The sequence below is a fragment of the Pecten maximus genome, chromosome 8 (genome assembly GCF_902652985.1).
Source record: "Pecten maximus chromosome 8, xPecMax1.1, whole genome shotgun sequence".
In the NCBI taxonomy this organism is placed as follows: domain Eukaryota; kingdom Metazoa; phylum Mollusca; class Bivalvia; order Pectinida; family Pectinidae; genus Pecten; species Pecten maximus.
Window position 1 is genome coordinate 15,617,691 of NC_047022.1, and position 14,783 is coordinate 15,632,473.

Consider the following 14,783-nt stretch of genomic DNA (forward strand, 5'->3'; position numbering starts at 1 on the left):
GTCAATCTCTAACATAAAAAAACATCAAGACTTATGTAAAATAATTAACAAAACATGACACATATTTTTTTTTGAAATGTTAGAAATTGTTTACTGTGTTTTATTAAGTAGACGCGATACAACCGTAACATCGCACCTGTCCATTTGACATACAAGGTATGTACCTAATTCAGCAACATTATGGTTTATAACACAAACACTTTGCATGATTGACACTGTTTTAATTTAAATTTGAAATATGTTTTCATTAAAATATTTCTTTATCTAATTTGCATAATTACAGGTTCTTTCCGTCACAATTCTTTTACACGTTCCTCATGAGATATATACATTTAAAATAAATATTGTAGGTGGTACGATGTATAAATGAATTGATAGTAATGCCGAAATCAAAAATATAATTCCAGTCAGTATGATAAACATGAAAATAATTAAATCATGTTACAAAGTTGATATAATTTAATAAAACATATAAAAATAAATCTTAATATTACATTTGAATGGCAGTGTTAAGATATAATGTGTAAGCCTAGAGCAAAGTGTGATTTAAAGTGTTGTGAATGACATCCATCTCCTGCTTGTGTTGTCATAATTGTGGCCATGGGGAGTACGACCGTTCACAGTCAAAATGTCTATTCCTTCGTAAGGTTTTCGCTGTCTTTAATAAATAGTGGATTTGAGATATATGCCAGCATCAAATGGGAAAGGATTGTAAACTGAATCATTTAACTGCACTGCTATGGCGTTAACAGTCGTTATAAAGACAGGATTTTATAGTCATCTATCAAAGTGTGTGACAGATTGTATACGTATCTGATCATAGAGCTTACCGTTATATATTATCGTATGTCAGCCGATGTGTCACTAATGAAAGTTTTAAATGAAAATTTCAGATTTACGGATTATGTATGAATATTGAACAGATAAAATTGATTGATGGACAAAATATTAAACATATTAAATCCGGTGTCGATTCTCACAACTTCTGTCATTCATCAAATATGTCTATTAGTCGTAACACGTCCCGAATGAGTACTTCCCTGTACCGACACATTTAACTAGAGTTTTTTATTTTTCATTTTTGTATTACCATGAATAAGAAAATGACTCATTACAAAAATCATTCATTTAAAAACGCTTAATAGGCTATTCAATATGTTCCCACACTGTTTATGAAACCAGTATATAATAAACGGTAACTGAAAATAGAATTACATAAAAATGAAACAACCTGCTACAGAAGCAGAACATCTGACTGATAACTGATGTTTGTACAAAATTGTTGTAAGTGGTATTAAACTTACAAATCATTAGCCGTTATATCACTAAATCCATCGACATGGCTACGTGTCAATCACTAGCAGTTCAATTCTAGCCATCCCTAGTTCATTAGGAGGCCAAAGTGCAAATTCGAAATTAATCTAATTTGATTTCAAAGTTTGAAATACGTTACAGTGCTACGTATTGGTGTATTGATCATTTATTTTCTATTGTATTTTTCTATTGTTTTTTTTGCTATTGTATTTTTCTATTGTTTTTTTGCTATTGTTTTTTTTCCTATTGTTTCAGATATAACTACAAAACAAGACGTCATCAGCTGGAGTTATAGCGGAAATTCAAGTATGTAGTAATGATATGGCGATATAAAAACCACGATCAAGTTATCGTTACAGGTGCTGAATAAAAAAAGTTTGGTGTTAGAGAGTGGCTCTTTATGATGTAATGGAGTTTCAAATTTTACAAATCGAATATCACCAATTTTGATCAGTACACGTTCTCGAGCAAACAAGAATATGATATTCTTTTTTTTTATTTGATATGTGTTGCTTATGAAACGATGCGTTGTGCAATTTCCGAAATTTTTCGAAAGAAATTGGGGAAAAAAGAAGAAGAAAAAAAGGATGAATGCAATTATTTTAACTGTATAAACAAACAAGCACAAAAGATCAGTGAACCAATATTCAGTGACGTTAAAACATTTTGAATTATTCCTGTGAATTTTGTTTCTACTACTTGTTGGCTTTTGCTCCTGAAGGATTGATCCTGTTAATGCACACTAATCCATCTTTCGTCCAATTTATTACTGTATTTTTTTTTAATTCTTTAGACCCTAATACCTGGCACGAGAGATATCCCAAATGTAGTGGACATAGACAGTCGCCAATAGATATAAACACAAATGATGTCCGTCCCGTCCATTGGCTGAAGCCTTTCGTTTTTTATAACTATCCATCCGATTCAGCCAATCAAATAGCAGCTACGCTTGTGAACAATGGACACACAGGTACGTATTCAAATCCCGCAACATGATTCAATAATTTTTCCTTTTTTAAAAGGTTATATATTAACCAAGAAGGTATTGCACGCACTGTACCCCTTATAAGATAATTCTATAAATAGATCAGCAGGCATTTCCCCCAATGAGACGTTTCTGTATATATGTGAGGATCGTGTTGCTTGCAGTTTTTCTGCGACGATGGAAACGGATTCCCTGAAAAATAGCAAGCAGCTAATTTAAAAACGTCAAATAGATGTCATAGTCAAAAATAATTATAGTACAGATATATGACATTGTACCTTTGCAATTAGACTTGATCCACGGTAGGATTTGATTTGTTGCAAAGATCACAATTCTATTATGAGCTATATAATTATTGCATAAATGTTTCCATTCAGGTTATATCGAATTCATAAATGTAGAAAACATCTAATTGTGTGTATGATCATATTTGAAGAATAGAATAACTCCATTTCCACAGCGAGTCTGGCCCTCGCCTCCGAGTGGTTTATAGGAGGGGGTAGCCTAAAGGAGCGGTACCAAGCTGCGGAGGTTCATTTTCACTGGAGTGAGAAGGACGAAGGCGGGGCTGAACATAGTATCAACGGCATTAAACATGCTATGGAGGCGAGTGAAATACGTTTTATAGTATTAAACAATCATTTATAAATTAATAAGTTGTCAATTTGCAGAAGCATCAGAGGCCCTATAAATATTTATTATAGTATTACAGTGAAACCTGTCTAATCCGACACCTGACTTTTCCGACAACCTGTCAAATCCGACACTACCGTATTTCGCGATGCCAAGTGTAGTAAACAACAAATACCTGACTTTTCCGACACCCTGTTTAATCCGACCAAAAGTGGCACTTCCACATGGTGTCGGATTAGACAGGTTTCACTGTATATGATTATACTTATATTACTTAGTAGTCAATTTACATCAGCATCCAATGGCCTATAAAATACTTTTCATAGACTTATCAAAATATTTATATATTACTTGATTGTCAATTTACATCAGCATCAAAGAGTGCCTATCAGTATTGTTTTATACATTGATACAATTTCTAATGGTATCAATTTGAAAACTACATCTACACCTCGAAACTACAATCATTGATACACACATAAAATAAATAAAATCACACATTTTATCACTGAGCATATAGTTTTGTCTATGAAGTATTATAAGTCACAAACAAAGCCTCACCAAGTGGAAAGTAAAAAATGTATAGCTAAACAACAAAATGTCTTTACTTATGAAATTTATTAGTCTCCCAGTTGCGAAGTGGTGCACTTATGAACTTATACATATTTTTTTTATACGTGATTGCGATATTTTGAAATAAAGAGCGAGTCTCAGTTTTTATATGATGTGAATAAATTCCTATCTGTGTATTGAGCAAATCAAGATAAATATTCTTTTCTCATGATAACATACACCGCCCAAAAATCCCAAAGGTGATTCAATCACAGGCAATCGGTATCCTTTATATTATAATAAGATTTTAAAACTATTTCGAATTTATTGACGTCCTTTTCGGATTTCCTCCTTAATAATGAGTAACAAATCCTAGGACAAACACATATATGATTTAATTAAATATCACAGTTCGATATGAACTAATTATATTGCAAAAAATATCATAAAGTGCTATCGCCTTTGTATATTATGTATATTCATATATAATCTGCTGGGATTTGATAAAATTGTCAATCAGAAGTTCACTTAAGGGCATTACAGGTAATATACGAGTGTCTGCATTAATCATCCGTATAGACTCTAACAAAAGAACACATACCTGTGGACTGCATACAAAATAATTCATTTATTCTGAATGTCTTGCAGATAATAGTTTAAGATGTGCAACAAAATTTTTAGCAGACGGATCATTTATAAATATGTTAGAGATCCAGTCCTGCCTGGTACCAGCTCTGTATATATTAATATTAAGACATTTCTTCGTTGTGTCACAGCAGGAACTATCGGCTGCTAGTCACTGAAGTGGCGAGCATAGATCGTGCCTCATTTAATGTGGTTGGGTTTATTTTGGTTTGTGAAATTATATCTATTGCATAACAATTCATTTACATACAATATATATATAATTTATAATATCAGGAATTACATTAAGGTTGTGTGTGTGATAAATCGTGATTCCATAAAACAGCCCATTAACATGGCACTAAATCATATCTAAAATAAACTCATGAAAGTGTCATTTAAATAAATACATGTTGTACTTCATATTTTGACATGAATAAAGCTAATAATATTTAAGATTTACTTAATTCATTTAACATACATGTATAGTACAGTATACACTTTTCTCTGTTTTGTTAAATTATTTTGAAGAAAAAAATAACTGAATATCTTATTTTTCTGAGCAATGTGTTGAATTAACGTCCATTTCTATATCGATATCGATTTATTAAGTTTAATTAAAGTGAAATAAAACCTATATCAAATCAATTCCATTTTAATGAGAACTGTTACAGTTATTATCAAGGTTGGTTTAACAATAATTTACGCATGATTTAATTAAAATCATAATGCTTAGATGTGTATTATTTCGTTTTAGATTCAAATGATGTTCTTCGCAACCAAATACGGGAATTTGACAAATGCCATGAAATACCCTGATGGACTTGCCAGTATTGCCGTATTTGCCGATGTAAGTGATGTCAGTGACTACAATGTCACCGCCAAGCCTTATGTACAAGTAAACTAGACAGGTGTTTTATTGATAACTTACCTAGACAGGTGTTATATTGATAACTTACCTAGACATGTGTTATATTGATAACTTACCTAGACAGGTGTTATATTGATAACTTACCTAGACAGCTGTTATATTGATAGCTTACCTAGACAGGTATTATATTGATAGCTTACCTAGACAGGTGTTATATTGATAACTTACCTAGACAGGTGTTATATTGATAGCTTACCTAGACAGGTGTTATATTGATAACTTACCTAGACAGGTGTTATATTGATAACTTACCTAGACAGGTGTTATATTGATACCTTACCTAGACAGGTGTTATATTGATAACTTACCTAGACAGGTGTTATATTGATAACTTACCTAGACAGCTGTTATATTGATAGCTTACCTAGACAGGTATTATATTGATAGCTTACCTAGACAGGTGTTATATTGATACCTTACCTAGACAGGTGTTATATTGATAGCTTACCTAGACAGGTGTTATATTGATAACTTACCTAGACAGGTGTTATATTGATAACTTACCTAGACAGGTGTTATATTGATACCTTACCTAGACAGGTGTTATATTGATAACTTACCTAGACAGGTGTTATATTGATAACTTACCTAGACAGGTGTTATATTTATAGCTTACCTAGACAGGTGTTATATTGATAGCTTACCTAGACAAGTGTTATATTGATACCTTACCTAGACAGGTGTTATATTGATACCTTACCTAGACAGGTGTTATATTTGGATATCCTCACTAGAAAGATGATAATGGCATTCAGAGGATATGACATTAAATCACTACTCAATATAACTCCGTTATTGCAATCCCGCTATACTAACAGTGTAATGCCTGTTTTAATGTTGTATGTACTTAACTGAAACCAAATAGGGATGTTTTAACAGAAAAGTTTACACATTTAGAAAATCAATTAAAAGAATAAAGACCTTAATTTGTTCTACAAGCTAAATCGTTTCACTACTTTTAAGCTTTTGAATGTGTAACCGAATATAACACTTTTTTCAGGTTTCGCCCGAAGATAACCCTATATTTGAGGACCTCATTGGTGCGATTACAAAAGTCTCTCAATATGGTAATTCAATTTATTGATACACATAAGTATACTATAGGTTTAATAATCTTACTCATTACTTATCGAAATTGGTAAACAAGCGATATTTCTAAATGAATTTACGCATAAAAACAATTGATATCAATTATGACAGCTGATATATAATGGAAAATTTACGTTTTCAAAATATATTGTTTCATGCATTCAAAAGTTTTTTGTTTTTTGTTTTTTCTAAGCAATGGACAAATAACGGTCAAACAAATTTTAAGCAGTTTTTATTCACCATTACTATTTTATTCAAATATTTTCTTAACCAAATTCAAGTAAGAACTATTTGCGTGGTTTTTTGTTTTTTGTTTGTTTTTGTTTTTTTGTTTTTTTCATTCCTGAAATGTTAATCCATAGTTGAATGTTTCAACAAAAATAAACGGAAGAAACACTGCCGCAAAAATAAATCCTTATACAGCATTTGAATATAAGTGTCTCGTTTTAACTTTATACTTGCAAACGCAATATAATTTGTTCAGTTTTATACAACCAATACGTGTCTTTAAACAGTCCATCGCATCTATATCTAGGGATTATGTTTACAGGACAGACCTCGGACCTACGCTCCTTCCGGTTGACGGACTTCCTGCCACTTGACCCCCAGAGTTACTATCATTACATGGGCAGTTTGACCAGCCCTCCATGTCACGAAAGCGTCATGTGGTTTGTGATGAGTGACCGCATCACGCTGTCTAGTCGACAAGTATGATTCTTATTGTGTTTAAATGATAGATATATCACTCATTCCTACATTATATTTGGCGCATGTGCAAAATGTCATAGGAGGACGAAACAACTACAATTATGTATAACTGTTTCGCATGATGTGAGATCAAGCGTACCATACAAAATGAAAGCTGTATTTTTGTCAACAACACTTTCCCTTGTGCCTATGTAAATCTATACAATTTGTACAAATATTGGACTCGATTCAATATTCGAGCTTTCCGATACTTTACAACAAACAGATTAGAAATATGAATTAGGCCTATTAATAAACTCAACGGAACGAATTGCACCGATACTGTCATTGTTTTTTTTATACAAATTTGTATATCAGAGTTATTTTCGTAACCAATCACTACATCTGAACTAATTTTAACACGTGTTGATTTATTTCAGATTGATGCTTTCCGATCGCTTCAAACTGGTGAGGTTGGGACAGAAACAGCAGAAAATATCCAAGACAATATTCGACCCGTTCAGCCTCTTGTAGGTAGGACAGTGTTCAGCAGTAAATACAACCTCGAACTACCTAAGGCAGCCTACCATTCCATCCAAAAAAGACAAACATTTTCAGGAGCCATCAACAGAAAACCAAAATTCACATTATCTGGTAGAATTAGCGGCAAGTTCAGTTTTAATAGGGGAAGAAAAATTGTTTCGAGAATTGCACCCGCAGTACAAGAACAGCAACCACCTCTAACGGTTGGACATTTCTTTGGTCGAAAGAAGTCGGTATCATCGATGAATACCCAGGTACAGCCAATAGCCAATATCAATCAAAAGTCGTCTAACCACATAATCCAACCAGCAAACGGTGCTGGTGGTCCAGGATGGAAATCACCTCCAGCATCAGCCGGTACCGCATCTAAGAGCAACTGGGCATGGCCTGAGGCAAAGACGTCAGGTTCATGGTCTCCCTCCAAAAAGGATCCCAAAGTTCCTCCTCCACCACCGACAGAATTATCTAAAACAACTACTACCGATAACTTTATATTACAGTTCAAAAACGGCGCAAGCGTAAATAAGGTAGGATCGGCAGACCTGACAGGTAATGTCCAATTCGGTTCAGTTCAAGGAATTTCTATTCGGCCAGCCGAAGGCTCAGCAAGTAGCAATAGCATCAGCAACACCCCGAAAGTAGGAGGTACACCAAACGAGCCAAATATGCAATTTGTTCATGACCCTGCAGTACAAGTGACAAAGATTGGAGGTGTGGAAACAGTTGCTCCATTGACTAGACCAACAACAGCAGCCAATGCCAATCCTACCATGCCCACGACCATGCCTGTCATCGAGACTACTATGCCACCAGTAACACAAAACCCTGCCTTGGTTATGGATACAAGGTACCCTTCAGTAGCTACCCCGCAAGCAAATGGACAACAAATGGGATATCAAACCACTGCAAGTCCCATTAATAACAATCAGGCATGGCAGGTAGCCGGCGCTATGCCTACAAATGTGATTCCACACCAAACACCACCACAACAACAAGCGCCACTCTGGTCTGCCCAGGCGAAGGAACCAGCATCTGGGGCAGCACCAGCAGCACAAAACAATCCAGTCCATGAACCGACTGTTGCCACTCAGACGACAACACAAAATCCACAACCAGTTACTCGTGCATGGCAAACACGTGTCTCTGAACCAGCTATACAAGAGGCACCTCAACGGCTGTGGCAATCGGGTGTTGCCGACCTGACACATAATCAGCAGAAACCAGGAAACACGTGGCAGTCCAGTAATTCGCGATCATCTTGGAGATCAGGGGGCTCTCAGATCTCAGGGACAGTACAGTCTAGGCATGCAATGCAGGGATGGCAATCGGGATTTAGGCAGGCACCCGTGCTGACCCAAAAGACTCCAACGAAACAAGAGTGGCATCCGATATCCTCAAATCCAAACCACAATGGCCGTGGAAACGTGGCCGCTAGCACCAACACTAGAGCCGAACAATCTGGAACATCAACAAAATCGGGTCAGACATGGCAGAATAAACCAGCACAACCTAAAACGCAATCACAAAAAGCAGCAAACAACTGGTCAGGGAATGCACAGCCTCCCAAGGGCACGCAAGCCCCTCCACAGCAATCACCAACACCGTCTGGTATGCCAAACAATTCAACAATGGAGGACGCCGTTGGGTGGTTTGTCGCTCAATTAAAAAGCGGCTCATTCCAAGCAAAATATCGACAGTTGTGGGATCTGCTCGATTCCGCCATAACACAGTACAAAAAAGACACAGCAAAACCTGGTATGGAACAAAAAATCAGTGAACTCAACGCCAAATTGCAAAAGCTCGGAGGTAGATTGAGGAATTCAGTAACACTAGCTCCGAATCCTCAAACATATAATCAACATCGAAATGGGCAAGCACCATACGTTTCCTCCCCTGAACAAATAACACGTCCATACGTTCAATCAAGACAACAAAACGTTCAACAAACGGACAGGTTCCACGTTGCAGCACCGCAAAGATCAGCATATCGGAAACACGACCCTCCACGCTCGCGTTACAATCAGGACGTAAAATCAGTTAACTCAATGAATAAAATTGATAGAGGAGTAAATGCTGGCTCAGTATCACTAAGTAATCTTCATGGTAAAAATTCACCTGATACAATTACAGTACCTCAAGATATCACTGTGTTCACCCCAGTGAGCGGTGGACATCCAGATGCAACCCCCGTTCCGAACCCAAATCCACAGGCATTGTCGAGCTCAATGAATAATCCTCAAGAAACACACGTATCAAGAAATGCTGAATTTCACGTTGCACAACCTAACCAGGTCCAACAGCAGTCACATGGGTATGAGCCTAATGCAGCAGTTAATGAGCCTTTCAGTACAACCTACGAGCAATTAACAACAATGGCCACGCCGACAACTACCATCAAAATGATGCGAAAGAAACCAACGTTTTCACTAGGAAATAGCAAAACGGCTAACAGTTTCAAAATTTCAGGAGGATCCAGATTTTCTGCGAAATCATTTTCTGCTCGTAAATCTGTATCATCGCCTTCATCTTCTTCGTTTTCCTCCAAACGGACCGGCACTTGGCAAGACCCTGCTGCCAGTTTAAAGGCAAAGCTTCGGCTTCAGGGGCAGCAGCAGCGACAGGAACAGGCAAAATTACAGCAGGAACAGCAAATGCAGGAACAGTTAAGATTGCAACAAGAACAACAGCATCAAGAACAGTTACGTCAAGAGCAATTGTTGTTAGAACAAGAACGCCAGCGTCAAGAACAATTGATGATAGAGCAAGAACGCCAGCGCCAAGAACAATTGTTGATAGAGCAAGAACGCCAACGTCAAGAACAATTGATGATAGAGCAAGAACGCCAACGTCAAGAACAATTGTTGATAGAGCAGGAGCAGCAACGCCAAGCACAATTGTTGATACAGCAGGAGCAACAGCGTCAAGAAGAATTGAGATTACAACAGGAGCAGCAACGTCAAGAACAGCTAAGATTACAGCAGGAACAACAACGTCAAGAACAACAAATGAGAATGCAACAGGAGCAGCAACTTCAAGAACAAATGAGGGTTCAATCACAAAACCAAGCACAAAATTTCCCAGGTCAACAGCAACAGTTTATGTTTAATCCTACAAATAATCCTTTCCATCCACAACAGCAATTTCAACAACCTCATAATAAAATGCAGCAACATCTCAATGAAGTAGCGCACCAACATCAACAGCAACCACAGCAGCAGCAGCAGCAGCAGCAACAACATCATCAACAACAACAACAACAACAACAACAACAACATCAACAACAACAACAACATCAACAACAACAGCAGTTGCAGCAGCAACAACAACAACACCAGCAGTCGCAACAACAGCAACTACAACAACACCAGCAGCAGCAGCAACAACAGCATTTACAACAACAACAACACCAGCAGTCGCAGCAACAGCAGCAGCCGCAGCAGCAACAACAAATCCACCACCAACAACAACATCAGCAGCCACAGCAGCAGCAGCAACAACCGTTTAACCCGTTGGCAACTTTTGAAATTCAACAACAGCAGCTTCCGGCACATCAGAATCAAGCACAGCAACAACAATACGTCGGAACGCCTCCTCCTGAACCAAATCAGCAATTTGGATCTGGAAGCGGAATGAACATGCCTCCGTCTCAACACGGATCAATTTTAGACCAAGCACTGGGTATCAATCCGTCACAATCTAAACCAAATGCCAATACCGCAGCCAATGCCAACACAAATAGCATTATTCCAAACAAAGGTCCAGAGGTGGCCTCATTTGGTCAACAACAACCACAGGTAAATGCCTGGGCACCAGGTGCTTGGGTAGATCCTATTCCTACTGGTCAACCACCGCAAGGTGGTCATCATGCACCTAGCCCACAACAAGGTGCCGGTAATATGCCTACGCAGTCACAACATTCCGCCTTTAATCCGTTTGGTGGACAGAATCCATTCCAGCAACCAGAAGCACCTGCGGTACCTCGACATGAGTTTATGCAAACACCAACTAAGGTCGCTAAAGCTCCAGGCTTCCGTCGAGGCGGGAGAGTCCAGAGTACGGCTGCTGTTATGCAAGCTAGTCACCAGCAAATGCATGCACACGCTTTTGCAAGACCACCGTTAACAACTGTGCCCCCACCGACAAAGGCTGTAAATTTCTGGAACCAGCCAATGGTCACCCAGAGGATCCCAACACCAGCTGTCACCCAAATGACGTACAAACCTACAACTTTCCCTCCACCAGCCACCAAAGCTCCGATGCCAGCCTCTAGATGGGCACCTATGATGCCACCATCTATGCCGCCAAAGAGACCGACAGTACCAGCAACACAGTTGACCAAGCCGGTTACATCTCAAAAACCTAAACCTAAGCCTAAAAGGAGGAAACAAAAGGCCAGAAGGTAAGACACAATTCTATATTGTGCAAAATGTTTATTTGTTCACTGTCTAACCTTTTCTTCGTGACGCACAAACGCTACCAGACATCTGCTGGTACACTGCCCACAGTTGAAATTTGTTCCTTTGGTGTTCAACTCTTTAGATCGGGTAAAGATGCATCATAATTATCGCAATTTCCATTAAGAATGAAAACAGATCTGTTGTTTGTAACTATTGGTCTTAGTGATAATGCAAAGTTTGCAAATCAGTTCATTATATTCCGGCAACAAAGTAAGTTTTTGTTATGTAATCAACGTGTACTGCGGTTGTGTTGTGCAGGTATTTTATCGACCTATTTCTATGGAAGTCATTGCCCTATCGTTATAATTGAAGAATGAATATTGGTCGGGAAGTTTTTGATGTAATCAACACTCTCAAGTTCCGCCGATCAGTATTGCAGTTATGTCTATTTTACTATCATTATTCAATGAATCTTGTCCATACAACTCATACAGGTTTTTACCTCAAATTTTCGTAATATCACCGATGTAGTAATGTATCGTTTTGTAGCTATGCTTACTTTTTTATGCATTTTTGCAGCCGTTAGATACAATATATACCCATTTCCCTATTCGAGACTCCGTTGATGTAGTAAGAATCTACTGAATATGTGCATTTGAACCAATGGCTTTCATTCCACTGTTTTTTTTATCGCGGTTAGATGCGTATTCCCGTTCCTTAAGACAGAATCCAGTCCAAACTAGTCTTTCAACAGTTTTTGAAAGAGTCCTCACAGATTTACACTGGAGTTGTGTGCATGTGTTTTTTATCTGGTCTTTTGTCCCTTTTTATCTTATTCAACAAGTACATATTCGAGGCAGAGTGCGAATCTGTTTGGATTTGGAAGCAGGGACATTGGCTAGCCATCCTGGTGACAGTTTCAATTAAATACGGCTCTGCATATATATCTATACATGTCTTCTAATATTTAAAAGTAGTTTACAAGAAATAAGATAAAATAATTTGAAATATGATATTTTTAAAGATAATTTAACTTAATTGTTTATTTTCAGGAATAAAAAGAGAAAGTTCGGCTTTTCACGATTACGTAAGTATTTAACAGATTGACGATAGTAAAAACCATATATTACACCTTTTTTAGTCACTCAAACGTTCATTATTGACTTGACAACCCATTTCAATATTGACAATGCGTTATGATGGTAATTATCAATTCGGAGTACGCTTATAGGCTTATCGGAGTTTGGAAAACGTCTCCAGGAGATCTGGAAATTATATCAAGGGTAGACAATCAGACTCTCACTGTGTAAAACCCGTTTCGTTCAAAAGCTGTCACCCATTTACGTTTTAATAATCATATTATCATATCCAAGTTAGAATTACTTTGTCAGTGACCAATATCAACTCTTGCAGATATCAACTGTTCCACTAAAAATGAACTTACAAAATACCAGAAGCATATGTACCCGTATTCCAGATATAAATAAGACCCTATTTGTAATGCTTTCACGCTTGTAAATTACCTGTAATGATATATTTGAGATTGAGTTCTGTGATCAGCCAAAGTTTCATTAACGTTGCTTTATTTAAAACAATCCCTCAATTTATAATTTCCCTTACAAAAGCAAAACGGAGGAGGGGTTCAAGTTACAACCGCATTATCGGAATACACCTACCATATATATATATTTGCTGTATTCAGCAGCGACGGAAAAGCAGCTGTATTTTAGTGAAACAACGTTTAAAAGGCGAACATATTTGGAATAGTGTTGATACTGTTTCACTTTAAATGCAAACGCTTATTTTTCATGATTGTTACAGGATAAATAGAAAAAATGTCGGTGTCTTTAATTATATGCTGTATTTTTGACTCGGGGACAAAAATACAAAATACAGCTTATATTTTAATACACTGACCATGTATTCTATATATATAATTCCGTCTACTAACTATCGTTTATCTCTATAGTTGCAGGATATGGACCTAAGCTGCACGTGCAAGGCTAAACTTTGGAGACATTTAAACCTTCATTATAAATGTGGTAGGAATTCCTCTCCTTGAAGTGAGAAATATTGGTATACACGTTCATGCTGCAATACGTATTAGAAAGGAATGAAACGCGGACTTAAAAATAACTTATTAGACAAAAGAAGCTGTATCACATACCTGGTACCATGGTTACAGGCAACTACTGGAAACCATGGTTACGGTTCACTCCTGGAAACCATGTGCAGTAACATTGAAACCAGAACTGTATTGTATTGTAATGATAAGTTCCAGGTGTTGTATATACTTCAGAAATTTTATCATTTTGTTAAAAGAGATTATCAATTATATTTTTTATAAAAATGACAAATTCCATCTGTGTATAATAATGGATTAATTAATTATTCCCGAAGCGCATTAAAACCTACTACTGCAGTCCGTATTTGTAGTATCATGTTTACCTCCATGTCGTAGGACAATCATTTCACGGTTTTAAGTACAATGAATCTGTTGTCAGCATTTTGCTGCCTGATAATAACCAAATCATGATAGAGGATCCTTTCAGCAAACAGGACTTGCTATTAGGGAGGTCAGGGCAGGCGAGATGGCTACCTATTGGAGGCAAATCCGATGTGTTCCAAGATGGCCACTCAACTGAGTGCTTGAAATCTATACTGGATCGAAATGGACCAGTTTGATCGACCTGTGTCCGGGTTCCGGTCGCCATGCTGGCAAATACCACAGACAAAGTGATACTAATTGTATATTATTTTGTACAAACGTGCTTTGTTTATCAGTAATGCATTTTTAAAAATTATGTTAGGATACAAGCAATCTGTGCTTCGTGTAAATAAACTTATACAAAACATATACAAATATTTGTCTCATGTTACATAGTTCTTTAACTAGTTTGACATATATTCCTGAAAAGCGAATTATTCTATAGGATGCTGCATATTGAACACAGAATGGATACATTAAGAAATAAAGAATATATCGTACTGCAAATACTTTCAGCCCGTGAGTATAAACCCCTAAAAT

General features: G+C 37.0%; 1 protein-coding gene across 1 annotated transcript in view; it reads left to right on the top strand.

Moving 5' to 3' along the window:
* Positions 1-14,612, top strand: part of LOC117332574 — a 28,156-nt gene extending 13,544 nt beyond the window's left edge. Inside the window, exons 2-10 of the mRNA XM_033891543.1 lie at positions 1,570-1,620; positions 2,108-2,284; positions 2,760-2,905; positions 4,866-4,958; positions 6,040-6,106; positions 6,679-6,836; positions 7,256-11,757; positions 12,808-12,842; positions 13,725-14,612. Coding sequence (XP_033747434.1) covers positions 1,570-1,620; positions 2,108-2,284; positions 2,760-2,905; positions 4,866-4,958; positions 6,040-6,106; positions 6,679-6,836; positions 7,256-11,757; positions 12,808-12,842; positions 13,725-13,762 — 5,267 coding nt within the window. The 3' untranslated portion in view covers positions 13,763-14,612. The remainder of the gene's footprint in view (positions 1-1,569; positions 1,621-2,107; positions 2,285-2,759; positions 2,906-4,865; positions 4,959-6,039; positions 6,107-6,678; positions 6,837-7,255; positions 11,758-12,807; positions 12,843-13,724) is intronic.
* Positions 14,613-14,783: the final 171 nt, after the last annotated feature.